The sequence below is a fragment of the Cervus elaphus genome, chromosome 21 (assembly GCF_910594005.1).
Source record: "Cervus elaphus chromosome 21, mCerEla1.1, whole genome shotgun sequence".
NCBI classification, from domain to species: domain Eukaryota; kingdom Metazoa; phylum Chordata; class Mammalia; order Artiodactyla; family Cervidae; genus Cervus; species Cervus elaphus.
Window position 1 is genome coordinate 59,760,240 of NC_057835.1, and position 14,026 is coordinate 59,774,265.

Below are 14,026 nucleotides of genomic sequence, written 5' to 3' on the forward strand. Positions count from 1 at the left end.
TTCCCAGGCAAGAATACTGGGACGGGTTGCCATTTCTTTCTCCATGGGATCTTCTGACCCAGGGATCAATCTCCCATCTCTTATGTCTCCTGCACTGAGGCAAGTTCTTTAGAAGCTGAGCCATCAGAGAAGCGCATTTTATACATCAGTTCAGTTCAGTCAGTCTGTGTGTGACTCCTTGAGACCCCATTGACTGCAGCATGACAGGCTTCCCTGTCCATCACCAACTCCCGGAGCTTGTTCAAACTCAGGTCCATCGAGTCAGTGATGCCACTCAACCATCTCATCTTTTGTCATCCCCTTCTCCTCCTGCCTTTTATCTTTCCCAGCATCAGGGTCTTTTCAAATGAGTCAGTTCTTCCCATCAGGTGGCCAAAGTATAGGAGTTTCAGCTTTAACATCAGTCCTTCCAATGAACACCCAGGACTGATTTCCTTTAGGATAGACTGGTTGAATCTCCTTGCAGTCCAAGGGACTCTCAAGAGTCTTCTCCAACACCACAGTTAAAAAGTATCAATTCTTTGGCACTCAGCTTTTCTTTACAGTCCAATTCTCAAATCTATACATGACCACTGGAAAAACCATAGCCTTGACTAGATAGACCTTTGTTGGCAAAGTAACGTCTCTGCTTTTTCATATGCTGTCTAGGTTTATACATAGTAGAGTATACGTGTCAATCTCAATCTCCCCATTCAATTATCCCTCCCTTCCCTGCTTTGTAACCATGTTTGTTCTCTACATCCATGTCTCTATTTCTCTTTTGCAAATTAGTTCACCTGTACCACTTATCTAGATTCCACATATAAGTGACATGATACAATACTGTTTTTCTCTTTCTGACCTACTTCTCTCTACATGACAGTCTCCAGGTCTCTCCATTTTTCTGGAAATGACACTACTTTATTCCTTTATGACTGAGCAATATTTCACTGTATATATGTACCACACCAAAAAATATCTTTAAACAGAAGGGCATATTGGCCAGTGGATGGGTTAGTTGGCATGGTTAACTTCAGTGAAATTATCCGGGAATTGCAGTAAAAATATCACTCTACTATATTTTCAATAGAAACTCTTTTGGCTCACCTCTTCGTAGAGGGGGTTGGTATCATTCTGAGTGACACAGAGGCTAATTCTAAAATGTCATGAGAAGGTTAATTTCATTCACAGAGTCGGCTATCTCTGGCTCACAATTTTTTCTTTAATTCCTATCTCTTATCCATAAACAGAGACTATAGTACTTAACAAGAGTTGTGAAGATCAACTGAGATAGAAGGAACTTAGCTTATGCCTGGTATTGAGAATTACTCATAAATGGCAATTAAAATTGTTGTTGTTTATCACCAACACATTTACTAAGGGATACAAAATAGACTTGTTCTGCAAAATGATCTTTCAACACAGGTGATTACATGGTTGCTAATATTTCAATCTTGAAAATGTCTCCAGGTCCAAATTAGTAGAAGGGTGATATCAAAAAAGGAAAGTTGACTATTTTTATCTCTATTTTAACATACAGTCATGTCACTGACAACGGTTATGAATAAAAGTCTTGCAAATTCAAAACTTAACCATTCACTAGTGGCAGGGCTATTTAAAATAACACAGTTCACCTTTATGCAATTCAAACTTATGATTTAGACTTTCATTTTCCATGCTTAGCTCTTTACTTCCTTTGATCAAGCTGGTCAATCTTTTGCCCTCATGTTCTCATCTTTAAGAAATATTGAAGTTGAAAGATAAGTTTTATTTTCTGAAGGAAAAATACTGTCATCTCAGCTAGTTAATAAATCAGAAAAGCAGCAGATGGTGGTGGACATGTTGAAAGATGGAAGGAGAAGACACTGGGAAATGGAGAGAGGCAGTTATGTAAATGTCATGGGCTTTTTCAGCTGATTGCTTGTTAGAACTCTGCTATTATAAGTTTTACAAATGGAAATATGTTCCTGTCTACCCTCTCTCATATCAAGTCTCATTATAGGTGACCACTGACATCCTGAAAGACACCTGTTAAAAAAGTAAGACACAAATTTCTTCATCTGGAAAGAGGAAACCTGAGGATAGATATAGGAAGAAGACACAATGGGAAGAGAAAGCATGGTTTTAGGCACCAAATCCTGAATACAACTAGACATACATGGAAGCATCTTTTTAAGTGTGAAGGAAGTAATTTAACCCAAAGACAGAGTAGAATGACTGCACAAAGTCACATAGAAAACTGGTGTGGGAATCAGAATCAGAAATCTGATATGATTATATTTCTAGATAGAGACACTAAAATATCTGAGAAAAATAATACAAACATCCCATATTGGGAGTGCTATTTAAAGGGGTACTGGATACAATGTAAAACATGAGCCCTTTGATGTAACTTTGGTAAAACCATTAAGCCAACAGCATCTACCATTAGGGCTTTTGGTGATGACTAAATCTCTCCAAGAAATAATAAGCAACACCACCACATCCATCATCTTCTTGGGTAAATTCATCTCCCCCATGCATGACCTCTACCATATATATGTCTAGCAACTTTTGTCTCAATTAGACCGAAAAAACTGAAAATTGTTATTGAGAGGTAGAAATCAAGGTCAAAGATATGATAAGCAGACACTGGTACATAAAAGTGGGCAATGCAACTTATTTGTATTATCTCAAACACTTTATTTAGGTGTTAAAGTTCAGAATTATAGGATATTATTCTACTTCAGAAAAAAGGGACACAATGTGGATAGGTTACTTACAATACTGAATATAATATGAATGCTATGTAAATAGTTCCAAGTGTACAGCAAATTTTGGATGGACATGAGTTTGAGCAAGCTCCCGGAGTTGGGGATGGACAGGGAAGCCTGGCATGCTGCAGCCCATGGGGTTGCAAAGATTCGGACATGACTGAGCAACTGAACTGAACTGAATGTGGACAGACCCTATCCATAGCCTACTACCTTACCATACAATGGGATCTGGATGTGATTCACTCTCTCCAATGTAAAGTAATGTGCAAGGTGAAAACAGACCAACGACATAATTTGTCCTTCTTCAGAATGTAATAATTTTCTATTTTCTTGGTGGCTTTTTTAGTTATAGGCTGACATCAACCACCATCTCAACAACCTGACAGAACAGGGTCAGCCACTTGAGAGCCTGGAGGGAGAATGAAAAGAACAAAAACCAAAACCCACGAAAAAGCAGGAAAAAAACCAGCACTGGCTAAAGACTGGCAAAAATGAAAATATCAGCATATAAGCTTAAAACTTAGAAAATCATATATATATATATATATATATATGTAAGTTACTTCTGTTAGGCAGGATATAGAAAGTCTTCAGGCCTACTCTCTTACTTAACTTTGCCGGAGGCTTGTGGTATTTTTCCAACTCTACGTTCAGGTTGTATGAGAAAATGTCCACAGAAACCATTAGAAGTACAGTTGCCCCTTTGTATCTGCATGTTCAACATCCACATATTCAGCCAAACAAGGATTGAAAATACTTGGGGAGAAAAACTCAGAAAGTTCCAAAAAAAAAAAAAAAACCTTGCAATTATTGTACACCCAGAACTACTTACATAGCATTCATATTCTATTTGGTATTATAAGTAATCTTGAGATGATTTAAAATATATGAGAGGATGTGCGTAGGTTCTATGCAAATATTATGCTGGTTTATATAAGGGACTTGAGCATCCTCAGCTGTGGTGTCCTTTAGGGGTCCTGGAACCAATCCCCATGGATACTGAGCAACAGTTAAATATATTATATAAACAAGGGGACATTTACCACAGCACCTCACATTCACTGTTCTGATTGGATAGACCTCATTTACTTATTTGCATAAATCATGGTACTCACCAATGGTGTAGAACCTCTTCAGCTCACTTCTTCGGGAAGGATGTTTCTGGGAATTTGCTGTGTTGTTCTGTTCTTCTTCAATGATGGGTGTCTTGGGTGCCGGGGGTTTACTGGCTTGTGGCATTTGCTTTCCTGCACCAGCCAAAGGGTTGAACCCTGGAGCAGTAATATCCACCGACTGGGACTTTTTCTTCAACCTACAGGTAGAGCATACCACATGTGGTAACTCCTGACTCCAGAGAGATACACAATTTTTTTTTTTTCACATTTATCTCCATCATAATTTTTTTTCAACAACAGAGCTACATTTGGCCTTGAAAGAGAACAAGCTTTATTCAGAAATTACAGATCTTCCCTGCTGTTGCTGCTGCTAAGTCACTTCAGTCATGTCCGACTCTGTGCGACCCCATAGATGGCAGCCCACCAAGTTCCCCCGTCCCTGGGATTCTCCAGGCAAGAACACTGGAGTGGGTTGCCACTTCCTTCTCCAACATATCTTCCCTACAGTATTTTAAACCCTTCAAATATTTTAGAAACTAGCCAAGGGGAGGGGATCTTCTAATCAGAACATTTCATTAAAATACATTCAAATGTAAGGTGATAAAGGACTTGAACTGTTCGAATAGCAAACTAAAATCTGGCTTCAGACAAACACAATGCACTGAGCAATTGCTTGAAGTTTTGAACGGAGTATTTTTTAATGTCACAGTAAAACATTAGTTAGAAACAAATAACTGCAACTCCCAGAAGAATAATGAAATGTTTATCTGTATAACTAGAGGCTGCCAGTGCTTTTCTGTTTCATTGGTAACAGCATCTTAGCTGGAAAAATTATAGAGTTTATACTGTTTCTCCAGATACTCTCAATGACAGTAAGTATACTACCTCTCATCCTAAACTTTAGAGAGTGGACATCAGGTCTAACAGGAAAAGCAAAAGCCACACAAGCACGAGAACATTTTTCTTGGTGTAAAAATAATTGGTAAGTGATATGTATGCCTGAAACTCAAATACTTCAAGCTACACAACCTGATATTTGTAATGTAACTGAACCCTAAGCCCAGCATACCCTCGGCGCTTGGTACTTTTGGAGGCTAATGTTAAGTGTCAGTTTTTAAGCCTTAATTCCCTACAGAAAACTAGTTGACAGTTTTATCAGTTATGGTAATCACACCTGCACATTTGCAATTTCCTAAAAGTTTCATAAAACTTCACACCTCCAGGTTTTATTCAAGCTTTTCCAGTGTATTAGCTCCACTTTCTGCCCCACTGGTCAGACCCTGCTCCTGCTTCTACACTTGCCTTAGATGTGGCCTTCTCTTGGGCACTTTCTATGACACAGGCCTTGGTGGCCTGACACCACTCTGCATGGGAGGTTATTCATAATGAGCTCTCAACAAGCCTTTATTAAACTGAATTTATCAGAGCAAAATCTTTGTTAAAGGAATAGAATATACCAATTAGTAAAAGATTCTTTAATGAAAGCAGTGTTTATTCAAATTTAGTCATTTTATTATCACCTGTAGGATATCTGTTATATTTCAGTTCAGTTCAGTTCAGTTGCTCAGTCATATCCGACTCTGCAACCCCATGAACTGCAGAACACCAGGCTTCTCTGTCCATCACCAACTCCCAGAGTTTACTCAAGCTCATGTCCATTGAGTCGGTGATGCCATCTACCCATCTCATCCTCTGTTGTTCCCTTCTCCTCCTGCCTTTGATCTTTCCCAGCATCAGGGTCTTTTCAAATGAGTAAATTCTTCGCATCAGATGGCAAAGTATTGGAGTTTCAGCTTCAGCATCAGTCCTTCCAACGAAAATTCAGGACTGATTTCCTTTAGGATGGACTGGTTTACATACTACCTATGTGATCTACTTAATATTCATGAAAATTGATTTGCTTTATGAAAATTGCCAACAAATATACTAACAAGTGCTCGAGAGCACTAATCATGAGAAATATAAATTAAGACCACGTCACACTCAAAACAGAACCACCAGAATGGCTAAAATGTCAAAGACGTGACATGAAGTGTAGTGATGAAGCGCAATTGGAATTCTGGGACATTGATGGTGGAGACCACTCTGGGCAAATTCCTGCCATGATCTTAGCTGAAGGCATGCATCTTTTGAGTCACTCATTATATTCTTAGTATTTATCCTACACAAATACAGACATATTCACCAAAAGGCCCAATCAGGAATATTCATAGAAGCACCATTTATGAATACATAAATATCAAAAAACAGCCCAAATGTCTTACCAACAGTAGAAATGGGTAAATAGGTTGTGATAATAATCATAAAATGGAATTTCATACAGCTCTGGAAATGAAAGAACTACAGTTGCTTGTAATGACATGGATGGGTCTCATAAAAATAATGTTGAGCAAAAGGAGACAAAGGCTCATGCTATAGAATTCAATTTATATAAAGTTCAGATAGAACTATCAAACTCTCTATGCTATTAAAAGTGTGGATAGTGGGGAGTTATTACATTGATGGGCTTTCCAAGTGGTATACTGTTAAAGGATCCACCTGCTAATGCAGGAGGTACAAGAGACACAGGTTTGATCTCTGGATTGGGAAGATCCCCTGGAGAAAGAAACAGCAACCCACTCCAGTATTCTTGCCTGGAAAATCCCAGGGACGGGAGAGCCTGGCCATGGGGTTGCAAAGAGTTGGACATGACTGAGCTATTGAGCACACACATTACATTGACAGAGACATGAATGGCTTTCTGGGACTCTGGTACTGTTCTGTTTCCTGATCTGGGTTCTGGGTACCAGGATGTGTTTACTTTGTGAAAATCTAATCATCTACAGTTTCTGCATCTTTTCTGAGTATACACTATACTCCAATAGAGTCTCCATTGGAAATTGGCTGAATTTTTAACTTATTCATTTAAAATCAAGATTATATATAGTTACTGAATAGCTGCTTACCCCAAAGCAGTAAGAAAAAAAACCAGAATGATTGGGGACAATAAAAAGAAACAGAATGAAAGTCTTGCCTCCAGCCTCCCAAAGTCAGCCAGAGTAGAGTGAATCTAAAGAAGAATCCTTTCCTCACTGGGTTGGCTGTACCTCATCCCCCTGCTTTCCATGAACTGAAAGAGGCTATTCATTCATTCCTTGAAAGGCTACTTTGCATCAGCTAATATTTTTGGACCAGGAACACACAGCAAACACAAAGGGGCAAAATATCTGCCATCATGGAATCCTTATTCTCATGGAGGAAGACAAATAATAAGTAACAAAACAAACAAATATATAACCAATCAGGTGGTGAAAAATGCTGTGGATTAAAACAGAGTAAAAGGGACAGCAAGCAAAGGTGTCCAAGCATACTGTTACATAAAGGACAGCCAACGGAGGGCTCTCAGACCATCAGACTTTTGAAAAGAGACCTGAAGGAAGAAGTCGTGAGCAATTTGGGGAGCAGTATTTCAGCAAATGGAGAACTTGTTTTTCTGTGTTAGAGGAACAAAGTGACTGGAGGAGAGAAGCAGGAGATGAGGTCAACAAGATGGCCCCCCATCAACAAGAAGGGGGGCAGGGGAAAGAGGACAGATTATATAGAGCTTCAGGGTCATTTAAGAATGAGCAGGAGAGGGTCTGATCTAAGGAGGCACGTATGATGACTGTATTTTAAAACACTTTGTTTGCTTTGCTGAAATCAGGTTGAAGGCTGTATCTCCAAGTTAAGCAAACTGCATGCAATGACCTTCAAGGAGTCAACACCAAAAATCACTTAGAATACCACATACCTGAGTAGACCAGGTTTTACTTTGCCCAGGATTATGTACTTATTAATGCTGTAATCCTTCAACATCACCATTCTTGTCCGAGTCTGGAGTTTATGTACTGTAGCTAAAAGTTACAGTAGTACTATGAGCTTCATTAAGATTAATAAGAAATAAACTGAAGGTCATCGAGGCAACAACTTTGATTTGTTCCAATGTGGTTTTCCAAAGAAGCACACTTAGGCATACAAAGATGTAGACTACACTGAAAACATATTAAACCCAAGAAACTCGAAGAAATCACCAATATTTGACCATTTTCACCTATAGAAATGTTAATTCTCTATAGGGAATTTTATAGACTTTATTTCAAGATCAAACTTGAGTTTCAGCATAAAGCAAGTTTTTTTTTGGGGGGGGGGTGAGAGAGGGGGTGTGAAGGAGTAGGGATTGAAAAGAAAGGTGCTACATTTTACTGAAAGAAATCCAACTGCTCTTTGCATGTGTGAATGCTTTGTCGCTCAGTCCTGTCCAACTCTTTGCAACCCCAGGGACTGTAGCCTGCCAGACTCCTCTGTCCATGGAATTTTCAAGGCAAAAATACTGGAATGGGTTGTCATTTCCTTCTCCAGGGGATCTTCCCAACACAGGTATCAAACTCACATCTCCTGCATTAGCAGGCAGATTCTTGACCAGAGTCACCTGGGGAGCCCAACTGCTCTTTAGTTCTCAGCAAATATTATTTTCAAGATGTAAATGTGACAAGTTTTATCTTCAATCCACACAGCAAACTATTGCATCACCAGAAACTGCTTACATTTTATGCTGGCATGTTTTAGAACTGATCAGAGTTGCTAAATTTATGTCTCACACTAGAGAACATCAGCAATGAATCTTAAATGTTTGATAAAGGGCTTGATACTTAATTAATGAAATTCTCTATCACTTCAAATACCTAAGTACTCTACAAATCCTTTTATAGCTTCTGGAATAAGCAAAGGACAAGGACAGAGGCAAGCAGTCTATATTTTCTGTATTTTCCCTCTTCTTTCTGCTCTTTCCCACCAGACACTCACCCCAATCAAAACTTAAAGGTGTCATGTTTTCACTGTTGTCGACGGCGTCTGGAATGCTGCTAGTAGGTTTGTGGGCTTGCTTAAGGAAAGACTTCTATTTGCATGATCTTAGAAAGGAGAACTGTGTGGGTAACTGAATTACTCCTTTAAGGAATCTAAAAATGACTACTGTGGTTGACAAGGAAACCTGCTAAATGCTACCTTCGATTTCCATATTTCATGAAAGGGGAAGTCTTTGTAAATTTTTAACAATGTTCTTAATTAAATGTGTTAAACAAATGTAAATATAGCATAATGGCCTATGTAGGTGTATGGGAGTAATAAATGAAACACTACAACTAGAGACAAAAAGATCTCTCAATAGATACCAAGAGGATCTTTGTTTAATGTGCTTTGCATCACTAAAGGAAAAATAACTGTCGACATCATAGAAGGGGAAAAGGAACTGAATAAAAAGAGGCATTCGAGAGGGAGGAGCCAAGATGGCGGAGGAGTAGGACGCGGAGACCACTTTCTCTCCTACAAATTCATCAAAAGAATAACTGAACGCAGAGCAAACTTCGCAAAACAACTTCGGATCGCTAGCTGAGGTCATCGGGCGCCCAGAGAAGCAGCCCATTGTCTTCGAAAGGAGGTAGGACAAAATATAAAAGATAAAAAGTGAGACAAAAGAGCTAAGGACAGAGATCCGTCCCGGGAGCTCTTAGGCGGCATTGCTTGGGGTAGGGTCCGGGCCGAGTGCCCTGAGGACAATCGGAGGGAGCTTCTGTGAGTTGCCAACTTGAACTGTGGGAGACCAAAAGAGAGAGAGTAAATTAACCGGCCCAAACACACGGCCGGCCGCTCGCAGAACAAAGAGACCGAGAGGGTCCAGAGAGGAGCTCGCAGGCTGCGGACCGGCCCAGCCCCGCCGGAGGCAGGAGGCAGGGGGGAGGGGAAGGTCGCGGCGAGACACAGGGCGCAGGCACCCGACCGGCGCGGGCGGGGACTGGGGCTGGGGACGCGGAGGGCGGAAGGCGCGCGCCCGACTGGCGCCAGCGGAAACTGAGACTGGGTCCGCGGAAGGGAGTGGGCGCGCCACACCTGGGTAGAGTGCGCCCACCAAGCCCCTGGCTGCCTGGACCGCTCTGACGGGGAAGGCACAGAGAGCAGGCGCAGCTTTTCCTTCAGCGCTTTTGTGGAACACCCGAGGGCTGGAGCCTCGCGCAGCGCGGGGCGCGCTCCATATAGAGCAGCCGGGAGCCTGAGCAGCGCAGACGGAGAAAGCAGCGTCAGCCCCTCCCGGCAGCGCCAGCCCGCCCCCGCGGCGCAGGCCTGTCCCCACGGCGCCAGCCACTCCCTGCAGCGCAAGCCCCTCCCTGCCCCGCAGAGCGACGGAGCTAGCTACCTGGGTGAGAGTCCACCTCCGCCTGCCTGTGTCAGGGCGGAAATGAGGCTCTGAAGAGACCGGCAAACAGAAGCCAAATAAACAAAGGGAACCGCTTCAGAAGGGACTGGTGCAACAGATTAAAATCCCTCTAGGAAACGCTGACTACACCGGAGGGGCCTGTAGATATCGAGAAGCGTAAGCTGGAACGAGGAGCTATCTGAAACTGAGCCGAACCCACACTGACCGCAACAGCTCCAGAGAAACTCCTAGATATAATTTTACTTTTTTCTCTTTTTTTTTTTTTTAATTTTTTTTAAATTTTTTTTCTTTTTTTCTTTTTTTTCTTTTTTCTTTCTTCTCTTTTATTTTCCTTTAAAATCCCCTATTACTCCCCCATTACTCCTTAACTTTCATTTCCACAGACTTTTACGATTTTTTAATTGGGGGGGGGGGGGAATTTTTTTTTCTTTTTTTTTTTTTCTTTTTCTTTCTTTTTTTTTTCTTTTTTTTTCTTTCCTTTTTCTCTTCTATTTTCTATTTTTCTTTTTCTCTTATTTCTTTTAAAGTCCTCTAGTACTCCTCTACTACTCCTTAATTTTCATTTTCAATACACTATAACCTTACAAAAAAAAAAAAAAAAGAAGAAGAGAAGCCCTATTTTTAAACCGAAGATTATTCTCTCCCAATCTTGACTCTCTGTTTTCTACCTCAGAACACCTCTATTTCCTCCTTTCCCCTTCTCTTCCCAATCCAATTCTGTGAATCCTTGTAGGTGACTGGGCTACAGAGAACACTCTGGGAACAGACAGCTGCGTAGATCTGTCTCTCTCCTCTTGAGTCCCCCTTTTTCTCCTCCTGTTCATCTCTATCTCCCTCCTCCCTCTCCTCTTCTTCATGTAACTCTGTGAACCTGTCTGGGTGTCCCTAACGGGGGAGAATATTTTAGCCATTAACCTAGAAGTTTTCTTATCAGGGCTGTATAGTTGGAGAAGTCCTGAGACTACAGGAAGAATAAAACTGAAATCCAGAGGCAGGAGACTTAAGCCCAAAACCTGAGAACACCAGAAAACTCCTGACTACATGGAACTTTAAGTAATAAGTGACCGTCCAAAAGCCTCCATACCTACACTGAAACCAACCACCACCCAAGAGCCAATAAGTTTTAGAGCAAGACATACCACGCAAATTCTCCAGCAACGCAGGAACATAGCCCTGAACATCAACATACAGGCTGCCCAAGGACACACCTAACACACAGACCCATCTCAAAACTCATTACTGGGCACTCCATTGCTCTCCAGAGAGAAGAAATCAAGTTCCACGCACCAGAGCACTGACGCAAGCTCCCCTAACCAGGAAATCTTGACAAGCCAATTGTCTAACCCCACCCACTGGGTTAATCCTCCACAATAAAAAGGAACCACAGACCTCCAGAATACAGAAAGCCCACTCCAGATACAGCAATCTAAACAAGATGAAAAGGCAAAGAAATACCCAACAGGTAAAGGAACATGAAAAATGCCCACCAAGTCAAACAAAAGAGGAGGAGATAGGGAATCTACCTGAAAAAGAATTTAGAATAATGATAATAAAAATGATCCAAAATCTTGAAAACAAAATGGAGTTACAGATAAATAGCCTGGAGACAAAGATTGAAAAGATTCAAGAACTGTTTAATAAAGACCTAGAAGAAATAAAAAAGAGTCAATTAAAAATGAATAATGCAATGAATGAGATCAAAAACACTTTGGAGGGAACCAAGAGTAGAATAACGGAGGCAGAAGATAGGATAAGTGAGGTAGAAGATAAAATGGTGGAAATAAATGAAGCAGAGAGGAAAAAAGAAAAAAGGATCAAAAGAAATGAGGACAACCTCAGGGACCTCTGGGACACTGTGAAACGCCCCAACATTTGAATCATAGGAGTTCCAGAAGAAGAAGACAAAAAGAAAGGCCATGAGAAAATACTCGAGGAGATAATAGCTGAAAACTTCCCTAAAATGGGGAAGGAAATAGCCACCCAAATCCAAGAAACCCAGAGAGTCCCAAACAGGATAAACCCAAGGCGAAACACCCCAAGACACATATTAATCAAATTAACAAAGATCAAACACAAAGAACAAATATTAAAAGCAGCAAGGGAGAAACAACAAATAACACACAAAGGGATTCCCATAAGGATAACAGCTGATCTATCAATAGAAACCCTCCAGGCCAGAAGGGAATGGCAGGACGTACTGAAAGTAATGAAAGAGAATAACCTACAACCTAGATTACTGTATCCAGCAAGGATCTCATTCAGATATGAAGGAGAATTCAAAAGCTTTACAGATAAGCAAAAGCTGAGAGAATTCAGCACCACCAAACCAGCTCTTCAACAAATGCTAAAGGATCTTCTCTAGACAGGAAATACAGAAAGGTTGTATAAACGTGAACCCAAAACAACAAAGTAAATGGCAACGGGACCACACCTATCAATAATTACCCTAAATGTAAATGGGTTGAATGCCCCAACCAAAAGACAAAGATTGGCTGAATGGATACAAAAACAAGACCCCTATATATGCTGTCTACAAGAGACCCACCTCAAAACAAGAGACACATACAGACTAAAAGTGAAGGGCTGGAAAAAAATATTTCATGCAAACGGAGACCAAAAGAAAGCAGGAGTCGCAATACTCATATCAGATAAAATAGACTTTCAAATAAAGGATGTGAAAAGAGACAAAGAAGGACACTACATAATGATCAAAGGATCAATCAAAGAAGAAGATATAACAATTATAAATATATATGCACCCAACATAGGAGCACCACAATATGTACGGCAAACGCTAACGAGTATGAAAGAGGAAATTAATAGTAACACAATAATAGTGGGAGACTTTAATACCCCACTCACAACTATGGATAGATCAACTAAACAGAAAATTAACAAGGAAACACAAACCTTAAATGACACAATGGACCAGCTAGACCTAATTGATATCTATAGGACATTTCACCCCAAAACAATCAACTTCACCTTTTTCTCAAGTGCACACGGAACATTCTCCAGAATAGATCACATCCTGGGCCATAAATCTGGTCTTGGAAAATTCAAAAAAATTGAAATCATTCCAGTCATCTTTTCTGACCACAGTGCAGTAAGATTAGATCTCAATTACAGGAAAAAAATTGTTAAAACTTCAAACATATGGAGGCTAAATAACACGCTTCTGAATAACCAACAAATCATAGAAGAAATCAAAAAAGAAATCAAAATATGTATAGAAATGAATGAAAATGAACACACAACAACCCAAAACCTATGGGACACTGTAAAAGCAGTGCTAAGGGGAAGGTTCATAGGATTACAGGCTTACATCAAAAAACAAGAAAAAAACCAAATAAATAACCTAACTCTACACCTAAAGCAATTAGAGAAGGAAGAAATGAAGAACCCCAGAGTTAGCAGAAGGAAAGAAATCTTAAAAATCAGGGCAGAAATAAATGCAAAAGAAACTAAAGAGACCATAGCAAAAATCAACAAAGCTAAAAGCTGGTTTTTTGAAAAAATAAACAAAATTGACAAACCATTAGCAAGACTCATTAAGAAACAAAGAGAGAAGAACCAAATTAACAAAATTAGAAATGAAAATGGAGAGATCACAACAGACAACACTGAAATACAAAGGATCATAAGAGACTACTACCAGCAGCTCTATGCCAATAAAATGGACAACTTGGATGAAATGGACAAATTCTTAGAAAAGTATAACTTTCCAAAACTGAACCAGGAAGAAATAGAAGATCTTAACAGACCCATCACAAGCAAGGAAATCGAAACTGTCATCAAAAATCTTCCAGCAAACAAAAGCCCAGGACCAGATGGCTTCACAGCTGAATTCTACCAAAAATTTAGAGAAGAGCTAACACCTATCTTACTCAAACTCTTCCAGAAAATTGCAGATGAAGGTAAGCTTCCAAACTCATTCTATGAGGCCA

At 40.2% G+C, this 14,026-nt stretch overlaps 1 protein-coding gene across 5 annotated transcripts in view; it reads right to left on the reverse strand.

Moving 5' to 3' along the window:
• Nucleotides 1-14,026, reverse strand: part of OXR1 (oxidation resistance 1) — a 484,414-nt gene that overhangs the window by 226,170 nt on the left and 244,218 nt on the right. For all 5 annotated transcript variants that reach the window (XM_043879384.1, XM_043879388.1, XM_043879387.1 and 2 more), the window contains one exon: nucleotides 3,851-4,047. In XM_043879384.1, the coding sequence (XP_043735319.1) occupies nucleotides 3,851-4,047 (197 nt within the window). The remainder of the gene's footprint in view (nucleotides 1-3,850; nucleotides 4,048-14,026) is intronic.